Source organism: Tarenaya hassleriana, unplaced genomic scaffold, assembly GCF_000463585.1.
Source record: "Tarenaya hassleriana unplaced genomic scaffold, ASM46358v1 Cleome13, whole genome shotgun sequence".
NCBI classification, from domain to species: domain Eukaryota; kingdom Viridiplantae; phylum Streptophyta; class Magnoliopsida; order Brassicales; family Cleomaceae; genus Tarenaya; species Tarenaya hassleriana.
Genome location: NW_010963495.1, coordinates 1,493,891 through 1,515,366, shown reverse-complemented (window position 1 = coordinate 1,515,366; position 21,476 = coordinate 1,493,891). Strand labels below are relative to the sequence as shown.

The following is a 21,476-nucleotide window of genomic DNA, read 5'->3' as shown; positions in this document are numbered from 1 at the left end:
TTATGTTTACGTACCGCGACCACTAGTGATTAATTTAGTCAAAATTACCTTGAATTATTAAATCTCCTCCCTCATCTCTTCTCTCTATTTATGCGCATAAATACCCCTCCATCTCTCCTTACCTCCCTCCACACACCACCTTCACCTCTGCAGTCTTCCTAAGATATCACCACATCTCTCTCTCTCTCTCTCTCTCTCTCTCTCTCTCTCTCTCTCTCTCTCTCTCTGTGACGTTCAAGAAAGAGAAATGGGGATAAGGAAATCGAGCAGAGCGAGTCAAGCGACGACTCTAAGACAAATCTTGAAAAGATGTTCGAGTTTGGGGAAGAAGAACCAAGGATGCGACCACTTACCAGACGACGTGCCTAAAGGCCATTTCCCGGTGTACGTGGGAGAGAGCAGAAGCCGATACATAGTTCCCATCCCGTGGCTCGCTCATCCTCAGTTCCAAACTCTTCTCCAACTCGCCGAAGAAGAATTCGGCTTCGACCACGACATGGTTCTCACCATCCCCTGCGAGGAAGTCGTCTTCCAATCCCTCATCTCCATGTTCAGATAGATCCATCACTCGGCACGTGTCCGTCTCTTCTATTCAAATAAAACCCGAACGTGAAAGCAGATCAAGAACTACGAACGACAAGAAACAAGAAACGAAACGCCGTCATAACTTGACACAGCAGAGCCTAAATCCCTTTGTGGAGATCGATGGCGAAGATGGAAGATGATTTCTGAGTTAGGAATCGACTCGCGAGTTATACGGCGTTTTCCTTTTCTGTAGATCCCGATTGGATTTCACACAATTTTTGTCGGGATCTCTTTGTTTTTTTTACAAAGCTTTTGTACGTATATTAGTTAGGATGGGCGAGTTTTCCCTCGAGTCAACCGTACTGTGACGTTGATCAGTGTTCGTCGAGACTCGAGAGGAATAGCTAGATCCCGTGTTTAATAATGAATCAAGAAACTCCTATTTGTTAGAATATTTTATAAATACTCGCAATTAATATGATTCAATATTGGATTTAAATCGTGGATTTTGTAACGTTAGCTATTAATAAGGCATAAATATGATCATTTATGAAATATGCCTAAAATCGTAATTTCGGTAAAGTTTAGGAGCTAATGTGCAGATACCGTTGTGTTATTTCCATTTCTTTTATGGGCGTCATTGGAAATAATAAGAAGTTTAATTTCTATAAATTAAAGGTTATGGTCCCTAGGTCACACACCAGTTTTCAGAATTCTTACCGCCCATATTGTGAGAATTTTTTCCTACTCGTGTGTTGATCTAGAAGATCACAATTCCCGATTATTGTTCAGACGCTACTGGATTCATTGCTGAAATGGATTCAGGTAAGACTCTATTCTATTTCATTCTTACATGCTACATGTCAGTTTTATGATGTATTTTCTGTGTATTTAGAAACACGGTATTGTTAAAATTGACAATTGGTATCAGAGCTTAGCATGTATGCTCGTATGAATGATGTTTTTTTAATCGAATTGTTTGCAGTTTTTCCTGTATATTGACATGTTTTTTTAAATACATGTATACTGTTTAATTTAATCATGCACGATTGTGTATATTTATTATATATATATACATTGACAATTCGCTACATGTTTAATATATGTATGCTTGTGCATGAAATTCAGTTTGGTATATATGCATACTGTATATATATTGGTTTGTATATCATGTTTTATTTTGAAGTGATTGTCACGATCATATACAGTGTCCGGATTCATCTCTACAGAAATTAAAAAAAACAAATAAATATTCGATCAGTAATATTCATTTTATTTTTGGATATTTGTTTTTTAGGCTAAATCTGCAGATTTGGAAATCTATCAATTCGTTACATTTTTTTAAAAAAACGAAAATTTAGCTTTTGATTATGGGCATAAATCTAGAATTAAATATATGATCTTGATATTTATGTTCTAGAGAATTCAGTTTCAAATGAGATTTGAAAACGTATTCGTTTTGATTTAATTTCATTATGGGCTTGACCCATTAATTTTCATTATTGTATATATATATATATATATATATATATATATATTTAAATAAGAGAATATGTTTTGAATATATGACATAAAAGTTTTCGTACATTTTGATATAATTGGGCTTGGCCCATTAGTTTTTTCTTTAATTATTATATATGTATATAAATAAAGGAATTGGGCTTGAGTCCATTACTTTAAAAGGATTATATATGTATATGATTGAAATTGGGTTTGGAGACAGATTGTGACCAGTAAATCATGACAATTATACCAAAGTATATTGATTTGCATGTAATACAACTGTTATATATATAAGGGCAGAAAAGTTTTTCATATATATATATATGTATTTGAATAATGCTATATTATTCGATTAATATTCTATTCGATTAATTTGAGACATCACCTTGCCAAAGTAAGCTCTGATGTCACAAATTAATTCATTCGGATAATATTATAAAAAATATTTTTTATGTATAAATTTCATGCGGAAAATTTACCGGCCCAAAGGAATGAAATTTTCTGGCAGAAATTTATTAAATATATTAAATAATAAATCAGAATATCATAAATATTACATATGATTATTGAATCGACCCAAAGGAAGGTTCAATAGATTATATGAGATATTCATGATTTGATTACTATATCGAATATGACACTTACAAGTTGATTTTCGATCCAAAGATAGAACATCAATGTTGTATGGTGTATCATATGTGTTGTCATTATTTACATGAAAGACTATTTTTTTTTCTCTCTTTTTCATTCAGCTATTGCTACCACCGCAAACATTTCAGCTTCGCTGAATTCGGTCCCGATGCTTACGGGAAAAAAATTTTAAGGCATGGAAAGAGAACCTCATGATAGTTCTCGGTTGTATGGATCTGGATTTGGCCATGCGTGTTGTTGATGCTCCCGCTGATCTTACACAGGAAAGTACCGATGATCAGAAAAAGGAACGTGAACGTTGGGAGCGTTCCAATTGCATGTGCCTTATGATCATGAAGCGTACAATTCCAGAGGTTTTCCGAGGTTCCATCTATGATGATGAGAACGCAAGTAAGTTCATGAAAGCAGTATCGGCTCGTTTTGAAAGAAATGAGAAGCAGGAAACAAGCTCGCTTTTGATGAAACTTATTTCCAAAAGGTATAAGGGAAATAAGAACATTCAGGAATACATTATGGAGATGTCTGATCTTGTTTCACAGCTCAAGGCACTCAAGATAGATTTGTCAGATGACTTACTAGTGCACTTGATATTGTTGTCTCTTTCTATACAGTATGGATCCTTTAGGATCATATACAACTGTCAACAAGCCAAATGGTCTCTTAACGAGCTCATTTCGCATTTTGTGCAAGAAGAAGAGCAATTGAAGCTTGAAAAACCTTAAAATGCTCACCTTGCGGTCTCTAGAAAGGACAAAAATAAGAAACGTCATCAGAAAAAGGAAAGTGATGATGGTCCTGTCAAGAAGATGCAAAAAAAGCAGGATAAGAGTGGTGTGTACTTCTTTTGTAAGAAGATGGGACACATGAAGAAGGATTGCACTGGCTATCATGGTTGGCTTGCAAAGAAAGGTAAACTTCTTACTTTGGTTTGTTCTGAACTTAATTTAACTTCTGTACAACGATACACTTGGTGGATAGATTCTGGTGCTACTACTCACATAAGTGTATCAATGCAGGGTTGCCCAAGCCATCGGAAACCAAGTGATGCTGAAAGATTCATCTATGTTGGCGACAGGAATAAATTGAAGTGGAGGCTATCTGCATTTTTAGATTATTATTGAGTTCTGGTTTTTATTTGGATTTGGATGAGACATTTGTTGTACCGTCATTTAGACGGAATTTGGTTTTTATTTCTACATTGGACAAATTCGGTTATTCTTGTTCCTTTGGAAATGGTTTATTTCGTCTTTTTCGTGATTCAAATTTACTTGGTACTGGTACTCTCTCTAGTAATGATAATCTATATGTGCTTGATACAATCACTTCATATTATGAAACCTTGCATGTTAAAACCCATGGTACAAAGAGAAAATTAGATGACAAGATTTCTACAAATTTATGGCATAAATGATTAGGTCACATATCCAAACAAAGGATAGAACGCTTAGTTGCAGATGAAATTCTTGACATACCCGACTTAACACATTTTCAAGTTTGTGTTGAATGTATTAAGGGAAAACAAACAATCCAAAGACGGTTAGGTGCAAACAGAAGCAATGATGTCTTAGAACTAATACATACGAATATTTGTGGACCATTTCCAACGGCATCATGGAATGGTCAACAATATTTCATTTTGTTCATAGACGATTACTCAAGATACGAATACTTGTACCTAATACATGAGAAGTCTCAAGCTTTGGACATGTTTAAATCCTATAAAGCTGAAGTTGAGAATCAACTGGGAAAAAAGATTAAAGCAGTAAGATCCGATCGTGGTGGCGAATACTATGGTCGCTATGATGGATCTGGTGAACAACGTCGGGGTCCTTTTGCAAGATTCCTTGATGAATGTGGAATAGTACCTCAGTATACCATGTCTGAAACTCCAAGTATTTATGGTGTATCTGAACGTAGGAACATGACTCTTAAAGATATGGTAAGGAGTATGACAAGTCACTCTACATTACCAGAGTCATTATGGGGAGAAGCGATTAAAACCGCTGCATATATCCTCAACAGAGTTCCTACAAAAGCAACTAAAAAGACCCCTTATGAGCTTTGGACGAGTAAGAAACCAATTCTAAAGCATTTACATGTATGGGGTTGCCCAGCAAAAGCAAGGCCATACAAGCCATTAGAAAAGAAACTAGACCCGCGTACAATAAGTTGCTATTTCGTTGGGTATTCAGAAAAATCTAAGGGGTACAAGTTTTATGATCCCAAAAACAGATCGATATTCGAAACTGGAACAACCCATTTCTTTGAGAATGTTGAGTTTGGGAGTAGAGATAAGGTACGAGAAGTTGCATTTGAGGAAGAATATGTCCATCTTCCCATAATAATTGGTCATGATATAACACATCTACATCAATCGGACAACATGCAACTCCCCGCACTGATTCAGGACCGGATGAACCAATTCAAGAGGTTATTCCGGATGAACAATCTCAACAACCCCAAGAACAATTGCCATCAAGAAGGTCAACTAGAGTAAGGAGAAATGCGATTCCAGACGATTATGTCGTATATCCCCAAGAGCATGTAGAAAATGTTGGATTATTAGAAAATGATCCAATAAATTTTCGTCAGGCTATGCAAAGTTCAAACTCTCAAAATTGGCTTGAAGCCATGAATGAAGAGTATAAATCCATGCAAGACAACAATATCCGAGAACTTGTTCCATTACCTGAAGACATCAAACCCGTAGGTTGCAAATGGATATTTAAAACCATACGAGATTCTAAAGAAAATGTGGATAAGTATAAAGCTCGTCTTGTAGCAAAAGGATTTACACAGAAAGAAGGAGTTGACTATAAAGAGACTTTCTCTCCGGTATCTTCGAAAGACTCGTTCAAAACAATAATGGTACTTGTAGCTCATTATGATTTAGAGTTACATCAGATGGATGTAAAGACAACGTTTCTTAATGGAGATATTAATGAAACAATATATATGACACAACTAGAAAACTTTGTGATTGGAGATTCAAAGGAAATGGTTTGTAAATTAAAGAAATCCATCTACGGGCTTAAACAAGAAATCCATCTACGGGCCAATGGTATTACAAATTTCGACAGATCATTTGTTCATACGGTTTTGAGACAAATGTTGTAGAAGAATGTGTATACCAAAGTTCTGTTGGAGTAAGTTTGTCTTATTAATATTGTATGTCGATGACATATTGATTGCCTCTAATGACATAGGGATATTAAATGAGACTAAGGTTTTCCTTTCAAAGAGCTTTGAAATGAAAGTTTTGAGAAATGCCGCTTTTGTATTAGGAATCCAAATACATCGAGATAGAGCTCGAGGTATACTCGGGTTGTCACAAAAGAACTATATGAAAAGATATTAATGAGGTTTGGGATGAAAATTTGCAAAGAAAGGAACACCCCTATTGCTAAAGGAGACAAATTTTGTATTGCACAATGCCCAAGAAATGAATTTGAGCAAAACCAGATGTAAGAGATTCCTTATGCATCGGCTGTAGGAAGTCTCATGTATGCTCAGGTGTGTATGCGTCCGGATATTGCGTATACAGTTGGGATGTTGGGAAGGTATCTACATAACCCAGGGATGGATCATTGGAAAGCAGCTAAACGGGTTTTGAGATACTCACAAAAAACCAAACATCACATGTTAATTTACAGAAAATCAGAAGCTTTGGAGATCATTGGTTATACAGATTCTGATTTTGCTGGATGCCAAGACAGTCGTCGATCCACGTCTGGTTATGTTTTTCTGTTAGCTGGTGGAGCTATATCGTGGAAAAGTGTTAAACAAACACTCACGACAGCTTCAACTATGGAAGCAGAATTTATAGCATGTTATGAGGCATCCAATCATGGAGTATGGTTGCGAAATTTTGTCACATGGCTGCGAATTATGAACAAAATAGAAAGATCACTTCGGATATACTGTGACAATAAGTCAGCGGTTATATACTCCAATAACAACAGGAGTTCTTCTAAGTCAAAGCATATTGACATAAAATTCCTGGTTGTTAAAGAAAGGATACAGAGTAGTAAGATAAGTCTTGAACACATTGGGACGACTTCCATGATAGCGGATCCGCTTACTAAAGGTTTACCACCCTCGGTCTTTATTGAGCATGTTGCTCATATGGGTGTACTATCATTTGATGATGTATAGTTTAAGTGGGAGTTATGTGTTGGAAAATACTAAAGTAAAGTTTTCTGCAGAAAATAAAGTTTAAAAGTTTTAGTTTCTACTCTGAAATGTTAAGATCTCCATAAGGTTAAAGAGGACCAGTTGAAAATACACACGTATAGATCACTTATCGTGTAATTTTCATGCTGCATACCTAAGCTTTGATCTACGTCATTGGATTTGTTAATATATGTGATCTTAGAAGGTTTAGTCGTGCAAAATATGAAAAAAGCTACTAAGGTCCTATATTATACGTTCAATGAACCAGATTGATGAAATTACGAAATAATAGCATGTTGTTGAACTCTCTAAAGATAATCCAAAATCACATATATTGAATCAAGTGGGAGATTGTTAGAATATTTTATAAATTTCGCAATTAATATGATTCAATATTGGATTTAAATCATGGATTTTGTAACGTTAGCTATTAATAAGGCATAAATGTGATCATTTATGAAATATGCCTATAATCGTAATTTCGGTAAAGTTTAGGAGCTAATGTGCAGATACCGTTGTGTTATTTCCATTTCTTTTATGGGCGGAATTGGAAATAATAAGAAGTTTATTTTCTATAAATTAAGGGTTATGGTCCCTAGGTTACACACCAATTTTCAGAATTCTTACAGCCCATATTGTGAGAATTTTTTCCTGCTCGTGTGTTGTAGATCACAATTCCCGATTACTGTCCAGACGCTATTGGATTCATTGCTGAAATGGATTCAGGTAAGACTCTATTCTATTTCATTCTTACATGCTACATGTCAGATTCAGGATGTATTTTCTGTGTATTCAGAAACACGGTATTGTTAAAATTGACACTATTCTCTTATGTCTATGCGCCATATCATCTCATTCTTCCAGCAGTTTTATAATCTTATATATATATATGTAATGATATATATATATATATATATATATATATTAACTGGCATTATATCAAAAATACCCTTATTTTGCTATTCTTACTTCAACACATACATTTCTCTAATTGTGACCATGTGACCAATATGAACCAAAATATAGTGTGGTCACATTTTGATGTAATTAATTATAATGTTAAACTTACGGTAATCTCACTAATTTATTATGTTCATACCTTGCATATGTCATATCTTACTAATTATTTGATTAAAATATTATAAATTTAATATTATGAGAAACGAGATCAACATGTTACTACACTATATTTAGAGTCATATGGTCAGATGTTCATAGTTAGAAAATGGTATGTGTTGAAGTAAGAATAGCAAAATAAGAGTATTTTTGATAATGTCCCATTTAAACTTATATATGGTATAGTATGTTTTTAACGCAAACTTCAATTAAAGCACGAGTACATGATCCGGTTCGATTTCGAAGAGCCTTATGAACCAAATCCAATCTCACATACAGGGCTCATTAAGTAACCATCAATTAATTTACGGCCCATTAAGTAACCATCAATTCACTTATGGGCTATTACTGAGCCAACATTAAAGGCCCACTAGGGTTAGGGCGCCAAGACAGACACAAATTCGTGATTGGGTATAAAAATCGGTCAAAACCCTAGCTTTTCATTTCTCTCTCCATCTCATTACTCAGCTTCTCTCGCCGTCGTCGATACCATGGGTCGTGTCATCAGAGCTCAGCGTAAGGGTGCGGGTTCCGTCTTCAAGTCTCACACCCACCACCGCAAAGGCCCGGCGAAGTTCCGTAGCCTCGACTTCGGGGAGCGCAATGGCTACCTGAAGGGAGTCGTCACCGAGATCATCCACGACCCGGGCCGTGGCGCGCCTCTCGCTCGTGTCGTTTTCCGACACCCGTTCCGTTATAAGAAGCAGAAGGAGCTCTTCGTCGCGGCCGAGGGCATGTACACTGGTCAGTTCGTGTACTGTGGTAAGAGGGCATCACTCATTGTCGGAAACGTCCTCCCTCTCAGATCTATCCCCGAGGGAGCTGTCGTCTGCAATGTGGAGCACCATGTCGGTGATCGTGGTGTTTTCGCTAGGGCTTCTGGTGATTACGCCATCGTTATTGCTCACAACCCAGATAACGACACCACTAGGTTTGTTTCTATGTCCCTTCATTCCTGGTTGTTAGTGTGCTATTGGTTTGGATTCGCTGATTGTGTCGGAATTTGGTTGGGGTGTATCGGGTTTTTGGAAATTATATGATTAGGAACATTTCCGTGATTGGTTGTGCTGAATTGTGCTGGTAGATTTGAATCATAGTGTTTTGTTCTTCTTGCCAAGATCCTGCTTTTACAGCTAATGATGCCACAATTACCCTGCTCTTGATCTTACATCGAGCAAATACAAGAACCATACCTTTTTGATTCAATCTGTATTTTTGTATCATTTAAGTAATGGGTTTTGTCAGATTCATAGCAAGAACTTGCTGTTGCACATAAAGATGGTGACTTGTCGGCTCTCTTTTTACAGAATCAAGCTTCCATCCGGTTCCAAGAAGATTGTGCCGAGTGGCTGCAGAAGAAAAGCCACTCCTTAAGGCCGGGAACGCATACCACAAGTTCCGCGTGAAGAGGAACTGCTGGCCGAAGGTTCGTGGTGTGGCAATGAACCCAGTCGAGCATCCCCATGGAGGAGGTAACCATCAACACATTGGTCATGCCAGTACCGTCAGACGTGACGCTCCTCCTGGACAGAAGGTCGGTCTTATCGCCGCCAGGAGAACTGGTCGTCTCAGAGGTCAAGCCGCCGCCACTGCTGCCAAGGCCGACAAATAGATATACATGTTCACGTTTTTTTTCGTTCGGTCTTTGTTCTGTGATCCTGAGATTACTGTTGAAACACGTTATGCATTTAAGATTCAATGCCAATGGTTTTTTTTTTACAATATGGTTATGGTCGTTAATTGCTATGAAAACTGTCGGATTCCTTTGAAATTAAAGCAAAGCTTTGGTATTTATATTGGGCTTTGATGGGTTTTTTAAAAAAGCCCATGGAAATTACTTGGCGTGGCATTTTCGATAATAAAGCCTTCAAATGCGAGCGATTTCAAGTTCTCTTCCGCAGATCCGACCCGTAATCTCTGGGGGTGAGACACCAAAACGGCGATGGCGGCTTCCTCGCACAAGATCCATTTCTTCATTCCGTTGGCAAATCTCGTCCTTCTCCTCACCATTTCTCTGTTCGACGATGCCCAATCCATCCGTATATCGGGTCGGATCTCGGAAACGGCCGTGGATTCGTCGGATCGTCCGATTATGACGGCGATTTTCGCGCTCGGAAGCTTCTGGCGGTCGGAGGCGGCTTTCGGATGCGTGGACGGAGTGGTACGGACATCCGTTGGCTACGCTGGCGGAAACAAGGCGAATCCAGAGTACAGGAGCTTGGGAGATCACGCCGAGTCCGTACAGGTTCTTCGCTTCTTAGATCTCTAGAATGCCATACGGGGAGCACCCCAAGCTTGATGTGACCAGTCATAAAGATTATGCTATAACTCTGAATTAGTTGATACTTTTGATTTTATGGCGTTTGTGAATGTATCTACTTAGCAGTGATATTGTGGATGTGGACATGGTTAGTTCTGTTGAAGGCGAATCATTTGAATCTGAAGAAACATAGTGGTGATGATGGTCTGATGTTCGACGTGCTTGATAGTTTTGCACATAATGCAAAATGGGATCTTTAGGCAATGAACGGTACTTCATTCCAAATCCCATGTTGATTTAGCATCCGCATGTATGATTATTTTGTAGTGTATTATGATTAGATTACAGCAAGAGTATTGATCTCATTTCATATGTTCTGTAATGGTTATGCATCCGCCTCCATGGCCAAAGCTTCTGAGGCGGTGAATAACAATTATACTTGGCCGTTTTCTGAGCCGTCCTTGTCTTGACAATGTGCTACAATGCTCTTTTTATCATGAAGATGTGCTATCGTTTGACGGGCTGCTTTCAGTTTCCAATCCTCTAGGATTGTGCCTGTTTTTCTTTCCAGACTGTTGATATCTCACAGATGATTATTCCGGTCATGCCACATGACTTCTATGCAGGTTGAGTATGATCCAAGAATCGTGAGTTTCCGGCAACTCTTAGATGTTTTCTGGTCTAGTCATGATTCGAGGCAGGTGTTTGGGCAGGGTCCTGATGTTGGTAACCAGTACAGGTATAGAGCAACAGCCCCTACAGGCTGTTTTCTTGCATGGTTCATCGCTCTGTCTCATCTTATAACCGAGTCATTGATTCCTTAACAGGTCTATAATCTTCACAAATTCTACGGAAGAGCAGAGAATGGCTTCCGCTAGCAAAGAGAGAGAGCAACTCAAATCGAGGGGCAGTATTGTGACTACTCAAATTCAACAACTGGGAACGTTCTACCGAGCAGAGGCTGACCATCAGGTTTCTTAAAAACTTTTTGAGTATCCATTCTTCTTATTGACTCCTCAACAGGTAATTTTCTATCGGTAACTTGTGATTAAACAACGATCTGTGATATCGAATATGCAGAAATTCGAGCTGAAACAACATCCATTCCTTCTTCAGCTAATGGGAAACATGCCAGAAGAAGAGCTCGAGAGATCAACCCTTGCCTCGAGACTAAACGGTTACGCAGCCGAGCTCTGCCCTCCCAGAATTCAGAAGCAAATCGATTCCAAAGTGAACGAGATCATCAGAAAAGGCTGGCCAGTCTTGAGAGACATATAGCCGAAATCTTCAATTCAAAGCTCACCTCATATATTAAGTGGTTTTGTTCATTCTTTGCCCCACCAATTCGTTGTATACTTAGTTTAGATTGCAATTGGAAGGACATGGGGAGACATTACATCTCTTTGACATGAGGAAGTGATGCTGAAGCAGAGGCTTTTTCAGTGTGTGTTATGTTACCAATGCCAATGATGGTAACTAGTAAAATGTCATTTCCTTTGATAGTTAATCAAGGAGAGACTGATCAAGCAGAGTCATAAAACGTTAAATATCTGGGTCCAGTTTAAATTAGTTTTTTGTATAATAAATAATTGGCATATGATTAATGAGGTAAACAGGAAAAGTTTGTTAATTTCGAGGATGGATTGTTAAAATGCAGAGGAGGATGCATAATTACTTCAGTAAGAATGTAATTAGAGATGATTTAAAAGTTAATTAAACAGTAGGCCGTCAATAATCGATTAATCAATAATTAATCACCCATATAAGATGGCGTCCCGTGAAAGTCTGGGGGTGTACGGAGTTTCTTTCTCTCTCTCTCTCTCCACAAAGCTGTGAGATCCAGATCGGAAACGGAAGAAGGATTCGCTCTTATCGGAATATCGCACTGCGGAGAGACCAAAAGAGAAGGAGTACCGGAACAGGCACCATCACCACCATCATCGGAAGAAGAGCAAAATGGCGGCGAGAGACCAGGTTAGGGCTTCGCACATACTGATAAAGCACCAGGGATCTCGGAGGAAAGCGTCGTGGAAGGATCCGGAGGGAAAGATCATCATGTCCACCACCAGAGACGCCGCCGTCGAGCAGCTCAGATCGATCCGCGCGGACATCGTCTCCGGCAAGGCTAACTTCGAGGAGGTCGCGGCTCGTGTCTCCGACTGCAGCTCCGCCAAGCGCGGTGGCGATCTCGGTCTGTTCTCTCGTTGCCCCTTCTCTCTCCTTCGCGTTTTCTCTTCCTTCGTTTTAAAAATTGACTTAACCATTGATTGATCGGTGATTTCGCAATCGGAGGAGTTAGATCGGTGAGTTTAGGGTTTATGTGGTTCATAATATAGAATCAAAATCCAATTCTGGACACAAAATAAGGAGCTATGGAGGAACAGAAAACGCTCGTAGACATGAATCCGGTGACGTACATGATGTAGGAAATGCCATTAGTCAGTACTCAGTAGGTTGGATATTATCAGACGATATCGGAGAAGCAAATGAGAATCGCCAAGAGAGAGAGAAAGTCTATGTAGATAGAGAATGACGAGAGAAAATGAAAACTGTTATTCTGTTTCTCTCTGTTTTCTGTGTATACACATTACTGAGTATAATACAAATTACATCTTTAGCCTCGTAGAAATACTGTGTTATATCTTATAGATATCGAGGCAGTGAATTTTGCTCAAATCAATTGAATATCAATTTTGATTGCCAATTTAAAGAGGGCATTATCAAAAATACCCTTAATTTGCTATTTCTACTTCAAGACCTACCCTTGTGACCATGTGACCAATGTGACCGAAATATAGTGTGGTCACATATTGATCCCATTGTTCATAACGTTAAATTTATAATGTTTTAATCAAATGATTAGTAAGATATACAAGGTATGAACATAATGAATTAGTGTGATCACTATAAATTTAACGTTATAATCGATAAAAATCAAAATGTGACCATACTATATTTCGGTCACATTGGTCACATGTGACCAGGGTAGGTCTTGAAGTAGAAATAACAAATTAAGGGTATTTTTGATATAATGCCATTTAAAGATCATATTATGTAGGTAGATTTTTCTTATATTTCCCATCCATTTTCTATCAAATATACTTGTAGTCAGACTTATGTTATTGAGGGTTTGTTGTAAGCAAAGAAGAAGTATAGTATGGATGTTTCATGGTTTTACTATGAAGCAAACGTCATGGTTTGATGAAGACAATCCAAATTTACGAATGGAAAGACTATAGATTCGTTAAATCTTATTATCGTATGTTACTGTGCAAGGTTTTTAGGACCCTTTGGAAGAGGCCAGATGCAGAAACCGTTCGAGGAGGGGACATACAGTCTAAAAGTGGGCGAGATAAGCGACATTGTCGACACCGACAGTGGTGCCCACATCATTAAGAGAACCGCCTGATCTTGAATGCTCGAGTTCCTCGTATGAAGCCCTCAATAGCCTCTTCTTCAAACTGGAGGGAAAATGGAGCATGATCCGGTGATTGTTCCTTATTCAGTGATTCGATTCTGCATCTGTCTATGCTGTTAAAAAACCATATACTGATTCCTGTCTTGGGATTGCCTGATAATGCATCTTGGTAATGTATACTGGGATGATGGTTGATCCTCCCTTGAATCTGTTCTTATTTAATAAGTTCTTGGTGACAGTGAAGACCCCAACAAGTTATATGCCCAACCATAAGGTTTTAAACCCGGAGACAGAGAAGAACATTGAACTGAGCTAACACATCAGGAGAGCTCGGTCTTGACATGACATTGCCTCCTCGTCCATTGGAACTCACCTTTTGTTGTTCTGTACCTATGGTTTGGCGAAAACATGTCCTGCCATACCTTTGGTGGGTCATTCCCTCTGGTTTCCCCTGTTTTCGTTGAGCTCTGGATCTATAGTGTAAGCGATATTCCTGGAAACACTACCGAGTCCACACTTCAATGGTAAATGAAAAGGCTATGGATTCTTGACCTTTTGATGTTACCGAAGCTTGATGACAGTTTTGTAGCAATTCTAAAGACTAGGACAAAACAATGGGCTTTGTCTCGTGAACACTAACAGAGCCGCCGCCATATTTGTTGGTTTCTATGTCAATCTGGACAAGTGAACATCTGAAACAGAGACAAAAAAAAAAAAAAAAAAACCAAAAGCTCAAACCTTTTGCCTTCATCAATGGCTTGGTTCCAAGGCAAATCCCAACCATTTTGCTCTGTTTCATTTGGGATGTTACCCTTTCGCAATGCTCAATGCTTCCAGGATTTTCAAACCCGGTGAAAAAGGCAAACAGCTGATGCAAAATCGAGTCTCTAGACTCGACAGAAAGCACAGCACCTTTAACTGTTTCATCCCGTTGGCACTGTGAACGAAGGTTGCCACGCTGTGACCCATATAAATAATGTGTAAAATATAAGCGGCGAGTGTCTGAAACCAATTTGACTCGATCTAGAAGTTTCCGACCTCGTTCATCCTACACGTGTACGTTCTCGATTTCTCCTTGTCCACGCTGGCTATCCCATGGATTTCAGACGGACCTGTAAGATTGCGACAGGTGTACTTCCCAACCGCTATATATACTGTTAGATGAAGTAGCGCCAACAATATCAGACCACAAGGTCAGAGGAAATCCATCCTTTGTAATGGCCGACAAAGAGGAGATCGAGTCTCAGCAGCCGCCGGATCCTGCGAGGGAGGAGAAGCCGGAGACGGCGGAGGTGGAGGAGAAAGAGGAGGAGAAAGAGAAGGCGACGAAGGAGAAGAAGCCGCGGAAACCGAAAACCGCCACTCATCCTCCCTACTTTCAGGTTTCGCATCTCTTATGATCTTTGGTCGATGGTTGTTGCTTCCATTTTTGTTCGAAAGATTGAATTTTTATTGAGGGGTTTTTGCTTTTGGGTGGATTTGCAGATGATAAAGGAGGCTCTGTTGGCTCTGAACGAGAAGAGCGGGTCAAGTCCGTACGCCATAGCCAAGTTTATAGAAGGAAAGCACAGGTCCGTACTTCCGGAGAATTTCCGCAAAACCCTAGCTCTGAAGCTCAAGAACTCAGCCTCCAAAGGGAAGATCGTGAAGATCAGAGCTTCTTACAAGCTCTCATCAGAGTCAACGAAGAAGACGAGATCCGCAACCGCCATGACGACTCGGCAGAAGGCGAAGAAGAAACAGGAAGAGACGAAGACGACGAGGAAGAGAGCTCGCTCTACCTCGACAAGGGCAAAGACGATGTCTCTGAACAAACCGGAAGTGGCGACGAAGAAGAAGAGAAGTGGGACGAGGAAGGCGAAGCCTAGGCAACCCAAGTCCATTAAATCACCTTCTGGTAAGAAGGCCATGAAAGCTTCTGCTTCCACCTAAAGAAGAAGTTGTAGTTTTCTTTTGTCTTCTGTGTATATATGTATATATAGGTGTGTTTAGTGTGACTGTTGTCTCTTCTTCGGATGTGTCTCTTTTGGCTGTGGGAGTGAGGTTAGAGAACCTTCATGTGTAACCTCTGAAATAATCATGGTTTAATAAAAATGACCTACTCTTTCTGTGTTGTATTTTCTTGGGTGTTTTCCTTTTTGTTTTAAATCTCAATCCATTCCATGGTGAATTCGCCCCACGGCTGTTAACCGTGGTTAAGTGTGCCGTTAATTGGGGTTAACAGACTAATACACGCTTGAGCCGTTGGTACTATTTTCGAAACCAGGGTTTAAATTAATGGGGGTTAATCAACTTAATTATATCTTAACTGCTTGATGATCTGAGCTGTCGACAAATTCCCATGCTGATGTCGACATTGTTGCGTATTTTGGGCTTTGGGCCCATTCTGGCCCATTCCGGTCATAACCCAATTTTGTTTATTGCACCTGGTGGACAAGCCCACCTCGATATACAAGATGTGTTTATTATTATTCGGTTTTAGTTTTTTTAATTATTATTATATCATTAGTATCTCTTTCATGGAATTAGAAATTTTATTAAAAGGGCTCATTGGATGATTAATAATAACACAACCATTGTTTCAGTCAACGTATATGTGACAAATATCTGACCATAATCTTAGGAAGATAAGCTTATAAATCCGGTGACTGGTCAGCTTGTCCATGCATCCAGACATCATCATTCATTGCTTTCTCTGTTTTCCAGTTGAATTTACGACAAACTCCCAAAGAGACAGCACATGACGTGGACATTTCTGACGTTGACTTGGAAGTCAAACAGTTGGCTTTGTCAGCTGTCTCTTAATAATTGCTATTTTTTAGAAGATCGGTTCAATTTGTTTTTAGGTTTTGGTTTGGAATATGAGTCGTATAAATAGTTACGTTCTATATTTAAATCATGACTGTCAATGCTAACGTGATGTATTATATTTATATTCTATATTTTGAATCATCACTATTCACTAGCAATGCAATATGATATGGTGTATGATATTAACTAGCAATGCAATGCAATAGTACGCTCGAATACGATTGGTTATTTTGAATGGATACAGATGTAAGTGGTATCCTTTAAAGAAAATGAATTAAAGGAGACATATATAATCATCATTTGTGTGAGTAAAAGTGGTTCATTGTTTCTAATTACGGCGAATAAATTTTATATTTCACGTGGAACGTCGCCACTGGTTACTAATACTAACAGCAAATCATCCTGCAACGTTGCTTTATTTCTTGTGATCGTTCTTTAAACTCCTTTAGCCATAATGTCATTCTTGGCTCCGTATGCAAAAAGAATATACACGAAATAAAAGCCCCTTTTTAAACTTTGACTATAATAAAACAAATTTATCACAACATATAATATTATATATATTCGATTATAACATCTGTTTACGATGTTATAACAAAACAAAATCGATGTATGTATGCCTTCGTTTTTGTTATATTTGCAATAATAGCTCGTTAAACACGCACAAATCTACATCTTGCCTTGAAATGGTTCATGGCGAAAGTGCCCATGCATGCAACAAAAATGCTGATTGCCGATCGATCCAATCAAACCCCTCATATCATGGTTTTGCCTCCCTTCCCCTCTCTCTCCCTCTTTTGCTTAAACAATATAAATACATTGATCGGTTTTTGTGCCCTAATTAGGCATGTGTTTGACCATTATTCACATATATATATATAGTTCTCGTCATGGGTTCGTCGTAGTATGACATGTTGATCAACGTGACTAACTCTGATCTCAGATCATTTGGGGTTTAACTTCATATCAAACATGAAGTATATGTACATATGGATGGTAACCACGTATGCATATTATCTTCTATATGCATATATGTGCTATATAATTTGACAGCATTGTATGTGAATATACACACACATACGTATATATATATTTGTATATGTGGAGGGAAATAAAATAGAAGTGAGAATGGTTGTAGGGCATTCGAAGGAACTGTGTGTGGAGGACAAAGCATGCCCAAAGGACCCCCCAAATGCACACTGCACGCTCGACATCTCATGGTCCCACACTTGCCTTTTTTTCTTCTTAATTTCATTCATTTTATTATCTCCAATAAATATATACCTATTAATCAGCCCTACAGGTCTATAAACAAATAAAATATCAAACTAATGTTCCTTTCTACTTTTTGTTTTTCTATTTCTTATTCTATTTTTTGTATTTTTAAAATTTTTAGTTAAATTTTTTTAAAAAAATATAGAAGAACCATATAAAACACACCCACCACTCGAAGCAATGCAGTTTAGTTAACAAGTATATATAAATATATATGTTTTATTTATATTATCATCGATCGATCGATTTATATGTATGAAAAGCTAGCTAGTACATATATGTATATATATTGTGTAGTTATAATATGAATATCGTAATAAGCAGCGACGTACCACCAACAATCGTCGCTTCGTCGCTTCAGCTCCTTCCCCAAACTGCAAGAGTAATATTAATTAATCGAACACGCAAATCCCAATCTCGCAGTCGGAGCTAGAACTCAGTAACCCATTGATGAACATGTTCTCTTCATCTCTCTCGCTCTCCATTAAAGACGTAGCCATCGTCCCCATCTCATTTTTGTCAATATGATCGCTGTTGCTTTCGATATCGTTTCCTCGATTCTGAACTCCAAATCCCGAGATTCCGTCTGATTCTTGGCTCATGAGCTGAGATGCAACAAATTTATCAAGTGTTCTCCAATCAGCAGTCACTTGCTCCTCCTCCTTCTTCCTCTTGTTCTTATCGTTAATTAGAGCGTTGAAGCTGCCGTCCATGTCTTCTCGGCTTTTGTAGCTACTATGGTCTGATGTTACAGACATTGAGCTCGCCGGCCTTTTCACCAGAGGGGGTGAAGGGCTCTGAAGCTGAGGGAGCTCGATGAACTGGTCGTTCTTGATCGTGAAGTTTGGACCGTCGGCCGATCTTTCTAGTTCTTGCTTGCACATGAAACTCTGTCCTAAAAGATTTTGTTGCCGATTGGATATGCATATGTGGTGAATTGGATCCATCCCTCCGCTTGTTACATCGCCGTAGAAGTAACTTGTGCCCCAAGTTTCCATGTTCTTGGCTTGCCCATTTGCCTTCTTCTTGAATGCTCTGCAGACCACCCACCCTTCTTCCTACAATGTAGATTAACACAAAATTATCATAGTTCCAATAGTAAAAAAAAAAATTCCTCCTACTTATATGTTGGGTTTTTTTATGATAAAAACTTATATGTTGGTTATAGAATAGTTATCTGATTTTATCAAAAATAATATTTATTTGATGATAAAATGTTATATATTAGGAAGGTCAACTTGTTTCTTCATAGTTCCTACATAGGTTCAAACACAATGAAGAGAAATGGAATTTCACTTTTGAGACATTACAAAGCCGTTCCTTTAAAGTTCGAGACCACAAAAAAAGATAGCTATATGTGCATGCTATAGTTTCTTTATAATGATAAAAAAAAAAAAAACTTTTTGACTTTGAGAACTTTATAATGGTAAACATTCATGTGGGGAGGGAAAAAAATCGATATAAGAGTTCATCGTAGATCTAACAAGAGAAGAGACCGAAAGTAACACACACATGACTGACATTTTATCCACTCTTAACAATATATTATAATATATAATATGTAGTACAAGTGAATAATACCTTTTACTTTTATGTGTTTGGACATTTTACATTATGCCTTGAAGGCGTACGACGACTTTTGCCTAAAAGTTAGCAAGTGTCGACTGCAAGACAAAGAACCCTAATTACAAGAAAAGTGTCTTGTCCCCTTTGAAGAGGAAAACTGTTACCCCATGGAAGTTTCCATTCCACTACTGAAAATACCAGAATAAACACATAATATTTCAAGCATTTTTTTTTTAAATATAGAGCATTGTTTCATATGAAATGTACCTGAGGGGGTGCGTTCTCGTCGGACTCAGAGTTCATCGTAGATCTAACAAGAGAAGAGACCGAAAGTAACACACACATGACTGACATTTTATCCACTCTTAACAATATATTATAATATATAATATGTAGTACAAGTGAATAATACCTTTTACTTTTATGTGTTTGGACATTTTACATTATGCCTTGAAGGCGTACGACGACTTTTGCCTAAAAGTTAGCAAGTGTCGACTGCAAGACAAAGAACCCTAATTACAAGAAAAGTGTCTTGTCCCCTTTGAAGAGGAAAACTGTTACCCCATGGAAGTTTCCATTCCACTACTGAAAATACCAGAATAAACACATAATATTTCAAGCATTTTTTTTTTAAATATAGAGCATTGTTTCATATGAAATGTACCTGAGGGGGTGCGTTCTCGGCGGGCGGGAGCCGATACTCATGCATGATCCAATCGGTCTTCTGGCCGTTTGGGGCTCGTCCTCTGTAGAACACGAGGGTTTTCCTCATTCCGATGAGTTTAGTTTTGTCGTAAACAGTCTTGTCTCGACCGGTGGCTTTCCAGAATCCAGCCATCGTAGCTCTGTTAGTCCTCGTCCCCGTCGGATACTTCTTGTCCTTGTGGCTGAAGAAGTACCATTCGTTTTGTTCCTCGTACCCAATCCTGCATCTCTCTGCATGCCCATCATCACAGAATTCAATCCATTCTCATCAGATCTAATGCTACATACACATACATACATACATACATACATACATACATACATACATACATACATACATACATACATACACACACACATATATATATATATATATCGATCAAAGCCGAGCTTATAGATTCTTTATCATAATAACAAAGGGCGAGAAACCCTAATTGAATTACTTTGATATATACTTACTGATTAATTAGAACGCGAATAATTTGATGGAAGAAACATAACTGGGTTTTACCTTGTAGATCCCATGGTTCGATTCTGTAGAGATCGATGTCTCTGATAACGTCAAGGTCGATCTTTTGCGATGCGACTTTTTTCCTTAGATAGTATCCCACTAGCTCTTCGTCCGTAGGATGGAACCTGAATCCAGGAGGAACACTGCATGACTCCATTGATTCCAACTTTTCTGCAACCAAGTTCCATAAACAATCGTTAGTGTATATATATATATTTATGTATATGCATGCGGATTATCTCATGAGATAGTAACCTTAATTTCCTCTCTCTAAAAACAAAATGAAGCTGAAATTATGTAGGTTGATGGATTTGACGAGGAACATGCATATGAGAGCGGATAAAAAAGTAATGTGAAAAGAAAATTGAAATGGGAAAAGGAAGAAGTAATAATCATCATTAATCAAGCCGATAGGCGCGACAAATGCTTCGAGCTATAATCATCATCTCATTTTGTGGTGAGTTACCACTCGTTTTTCCACCTCTTAGCTACACACTTGTGGTTCATCCATCATTCACATATACATATATAGACATACACATACATGAATATATATATATATATATATATATATACGTGCATAGATACATATATACACATACTTTGGTATAAGGGTTTGCAGTGGAAGAGAAGAAGATCAGAGAAAAAAAAAGATGGAAAAGGTAGCAAGAACATGAGAGTTAGGTTTTTCTTGAAGGCATGAGAGAGATGACAACGGAGCTTCTGTCAGGAACAGATACTCCAAGAAACGGACATGTAGAGTTCTGAGCTAATGATGTTGTCTTTTGGGTGTAGTGAATGATGGAAATGATGCATCAAGAACGGGGTTTATATTTCCCACATTAATTTATTATTAACTACAATTCACAATATAATTAATCATTGCTTACATTAACACTACGTATGTATAGCCCTTACGGTATACAAACAAAAACAGCTTTTCCACAAACCCCCCAAAAACC

The 21,476-nt window shown here is 38.2% G+C and overlaps 6 protein-coding genes across 9 annotated transcripts in view; 5 read left to right on the top strand and 1 right to left on the bottom strand.

The window, feature by feature from the left end:
- Nucleotides 1-57: 57 nt before the first annotated feature.
- Nucleotides 58-979, top strand: LOC104807491 (auxin-induced protein 15A). Its single transcript, XM_010532779.1, has one exon. The coding sequence runs from the start codon at nt 248-250 to the stop codon at nt 557-559; it is 312 nt and encodes a 103-aa protein (XP_010531081.1). The 5' UTR covers nt 58-247; the 3' UTR covers nt 560-979.
- A 7,426-nt stretch (nt 980-8,405) lies between these two features.
- Nucleotides 8,406-9,692, top strand: LOC104807490 (60S ribosomal protein L8-3). The gene is given in 3 exon segments (XM_010532778.2): nt 8,406-8,899; nt 9,276-9,323; nt 9,325-9,692. Coding segments are annotated over 3 exon segments (744 nt in total). The 5' UTR covers nt 8,406-8,459; the 3' UTR covers nt 9,581-9,692.
- Nucleotides 9,693-9,864: 172 nt separating this feature from the next.
- Nucleotides 9,865-11,775, top strand: LOC104807489 (peptide methionine sulfoxide reductase A5). Its single transcript, XM_010532776.1, has 4 exons — nt 9,865-10,213; nt 10,855-10,967; nt 11,056-11,200; nt 11,309-11,775. Exons 1-4 carry the CDS (start codon nt 9,911-9,913, stop codon nt 11,504-11,506), a joined length of 759 nt encoding a protein of 252 aa, XP_010531078.1. The 5' UTR covers nt 9,865-9,910; the 3' UTR covers nt 11,507-11,775.
- A 234-nt stretch (nt 11,776-12,009) lies between these two features.
- On the top strand, nt 12,010-13,884 carry LOC104807488 (peptidyl-prolyl cis-trans isomerase Pin1-like). Its single transcript, XM_010532775.2, has 2 exons — nt 12,010-12,419; nt 13,513-13,884. Exons 1-2 carry the CDS (start codon nt 12,185-12,187, stop codon nt 13,635-13,637), a joined length of 360 nt encoding a protein of 119 aa, XP_010531077.1. The 5' UTR covers nt 12,010-12,184; the 3' UTR covers nt 13,638-13,884.
- Nucleotides 13,885-14,819: 935 nt separating this feature from the next.
- LOC104807487 (histone H1) lies at nt 14,820-15,761 on the top strand. The gene is made up of 2 exons (XM_010532774.2): nt 14,820-15,028; nt 15,132-15,761. Exons 1-2 carry the CDS (start codon nt 14,864-14,866, stop codon nt 15,576-15,578), a joined length of 612 nt encoding a protein of 203 aa, XP_010531076.1. The 5' UTR covers nt 14,820-14,863; the 3' UTR covers nt 15,579-15,761.
- A 2,163-nt stretch (nt 15,762-17,924) lies between these two features.
- The window catches only part of LOC104807486 (NAC domain-containing protein 37), a 4,535-nt gene continuing 983 nt past the window's right edge, over nt 17,925-21,476 (bottom strand). The window contains exons 2-5 of one of the 4 annotated variants that reach the window (XM_010532773.1): nt 20,515-20,685; nt 19,990-20,234; nt 19,566-19,592; nt 17,925-18,790 (exon numbers count right to left, since the gene is read on the bottom strand). In XM_010532773.1, the coding sequence (XP_010531075.1) occupies nt 18,125-18,790; nt 19,566-19,592; nt 19,990-20,234; nt 20,515-20,671 (1,095 nt within the window). In that variant the 5' untranslated portion in view covers nt 20,672-20,685 and the 3' untranslated portion in view covers nt 17,925-18,124. Of the gene's footprint in view, nt 18,791-19,565; nt 19,593-19,962; nt 20,235-20,514; nt 20,686-21,476 lie in introns of those variants that run through there. The other 3 variants (XM_010532771.2, XM_019201813.1, XM_010532772.2) reach the window with 3 other exon arrangements.

Bases quoted from the DNA above. Each gene is read 5' to 3' on its own strand.
- LOC104807491 (XM_010532779.1), top strand. From the start codon at position 248: ATGGGGATAAGGAAATCGAGCAGAGCGAGTCAAGCGACGACTCTAAGA.
- LOC104807487 (XM_010532774.2), top strand. From the start codon at position 14,864: ATGGCCGACAAAGAGGAGATCGAGTCTCAGCAGCCGCCGGATCCTGCG. The intron at 15,029-15,131 runs GTTTCGCATCTC...GTGGATTTGCAG, and splicing joins CTCATCCTCCCTACTTTCAG to ATGATAAAGGAGGCTCTGTT.
- LOC104807488 (XM_010532775.2), top strand. From the start codon at position 12,185: ATGGCGGCGAGAGACCAGGTTAGGGCTTCGCACATACTGATAAAGCAC. The intron at 12,420-13,512 runs GTCTGTTCTCTC...CAAGGTTTTTAG, and splicing joins CAAGCGCGGTGGCGATCTCG to GACCCTTTGGAAGAGGCCAG.
- LOC104807489 (XM_010532776.1), top strand. From the start codon at position 9,911: ATGGCGGCTTCCTCGCACAAGATCCATTTCTTCATTCCGTTGGCAAAT. The intron at 10,214-10,854 runs GTTCTTCGCTTC...ACTTCTATGCAG, and splicing joins ATCACGCCGAGTCCGTACAG to GTTGAGTATGATCCAAGAAT. The intron at 10,968-11,055 runs GTATAGAGCAAC...ATTCCTTAACAG, and splicing joins GATGTTGGTAACCAGTACAG to GTCTATAATCTTCACAAATT.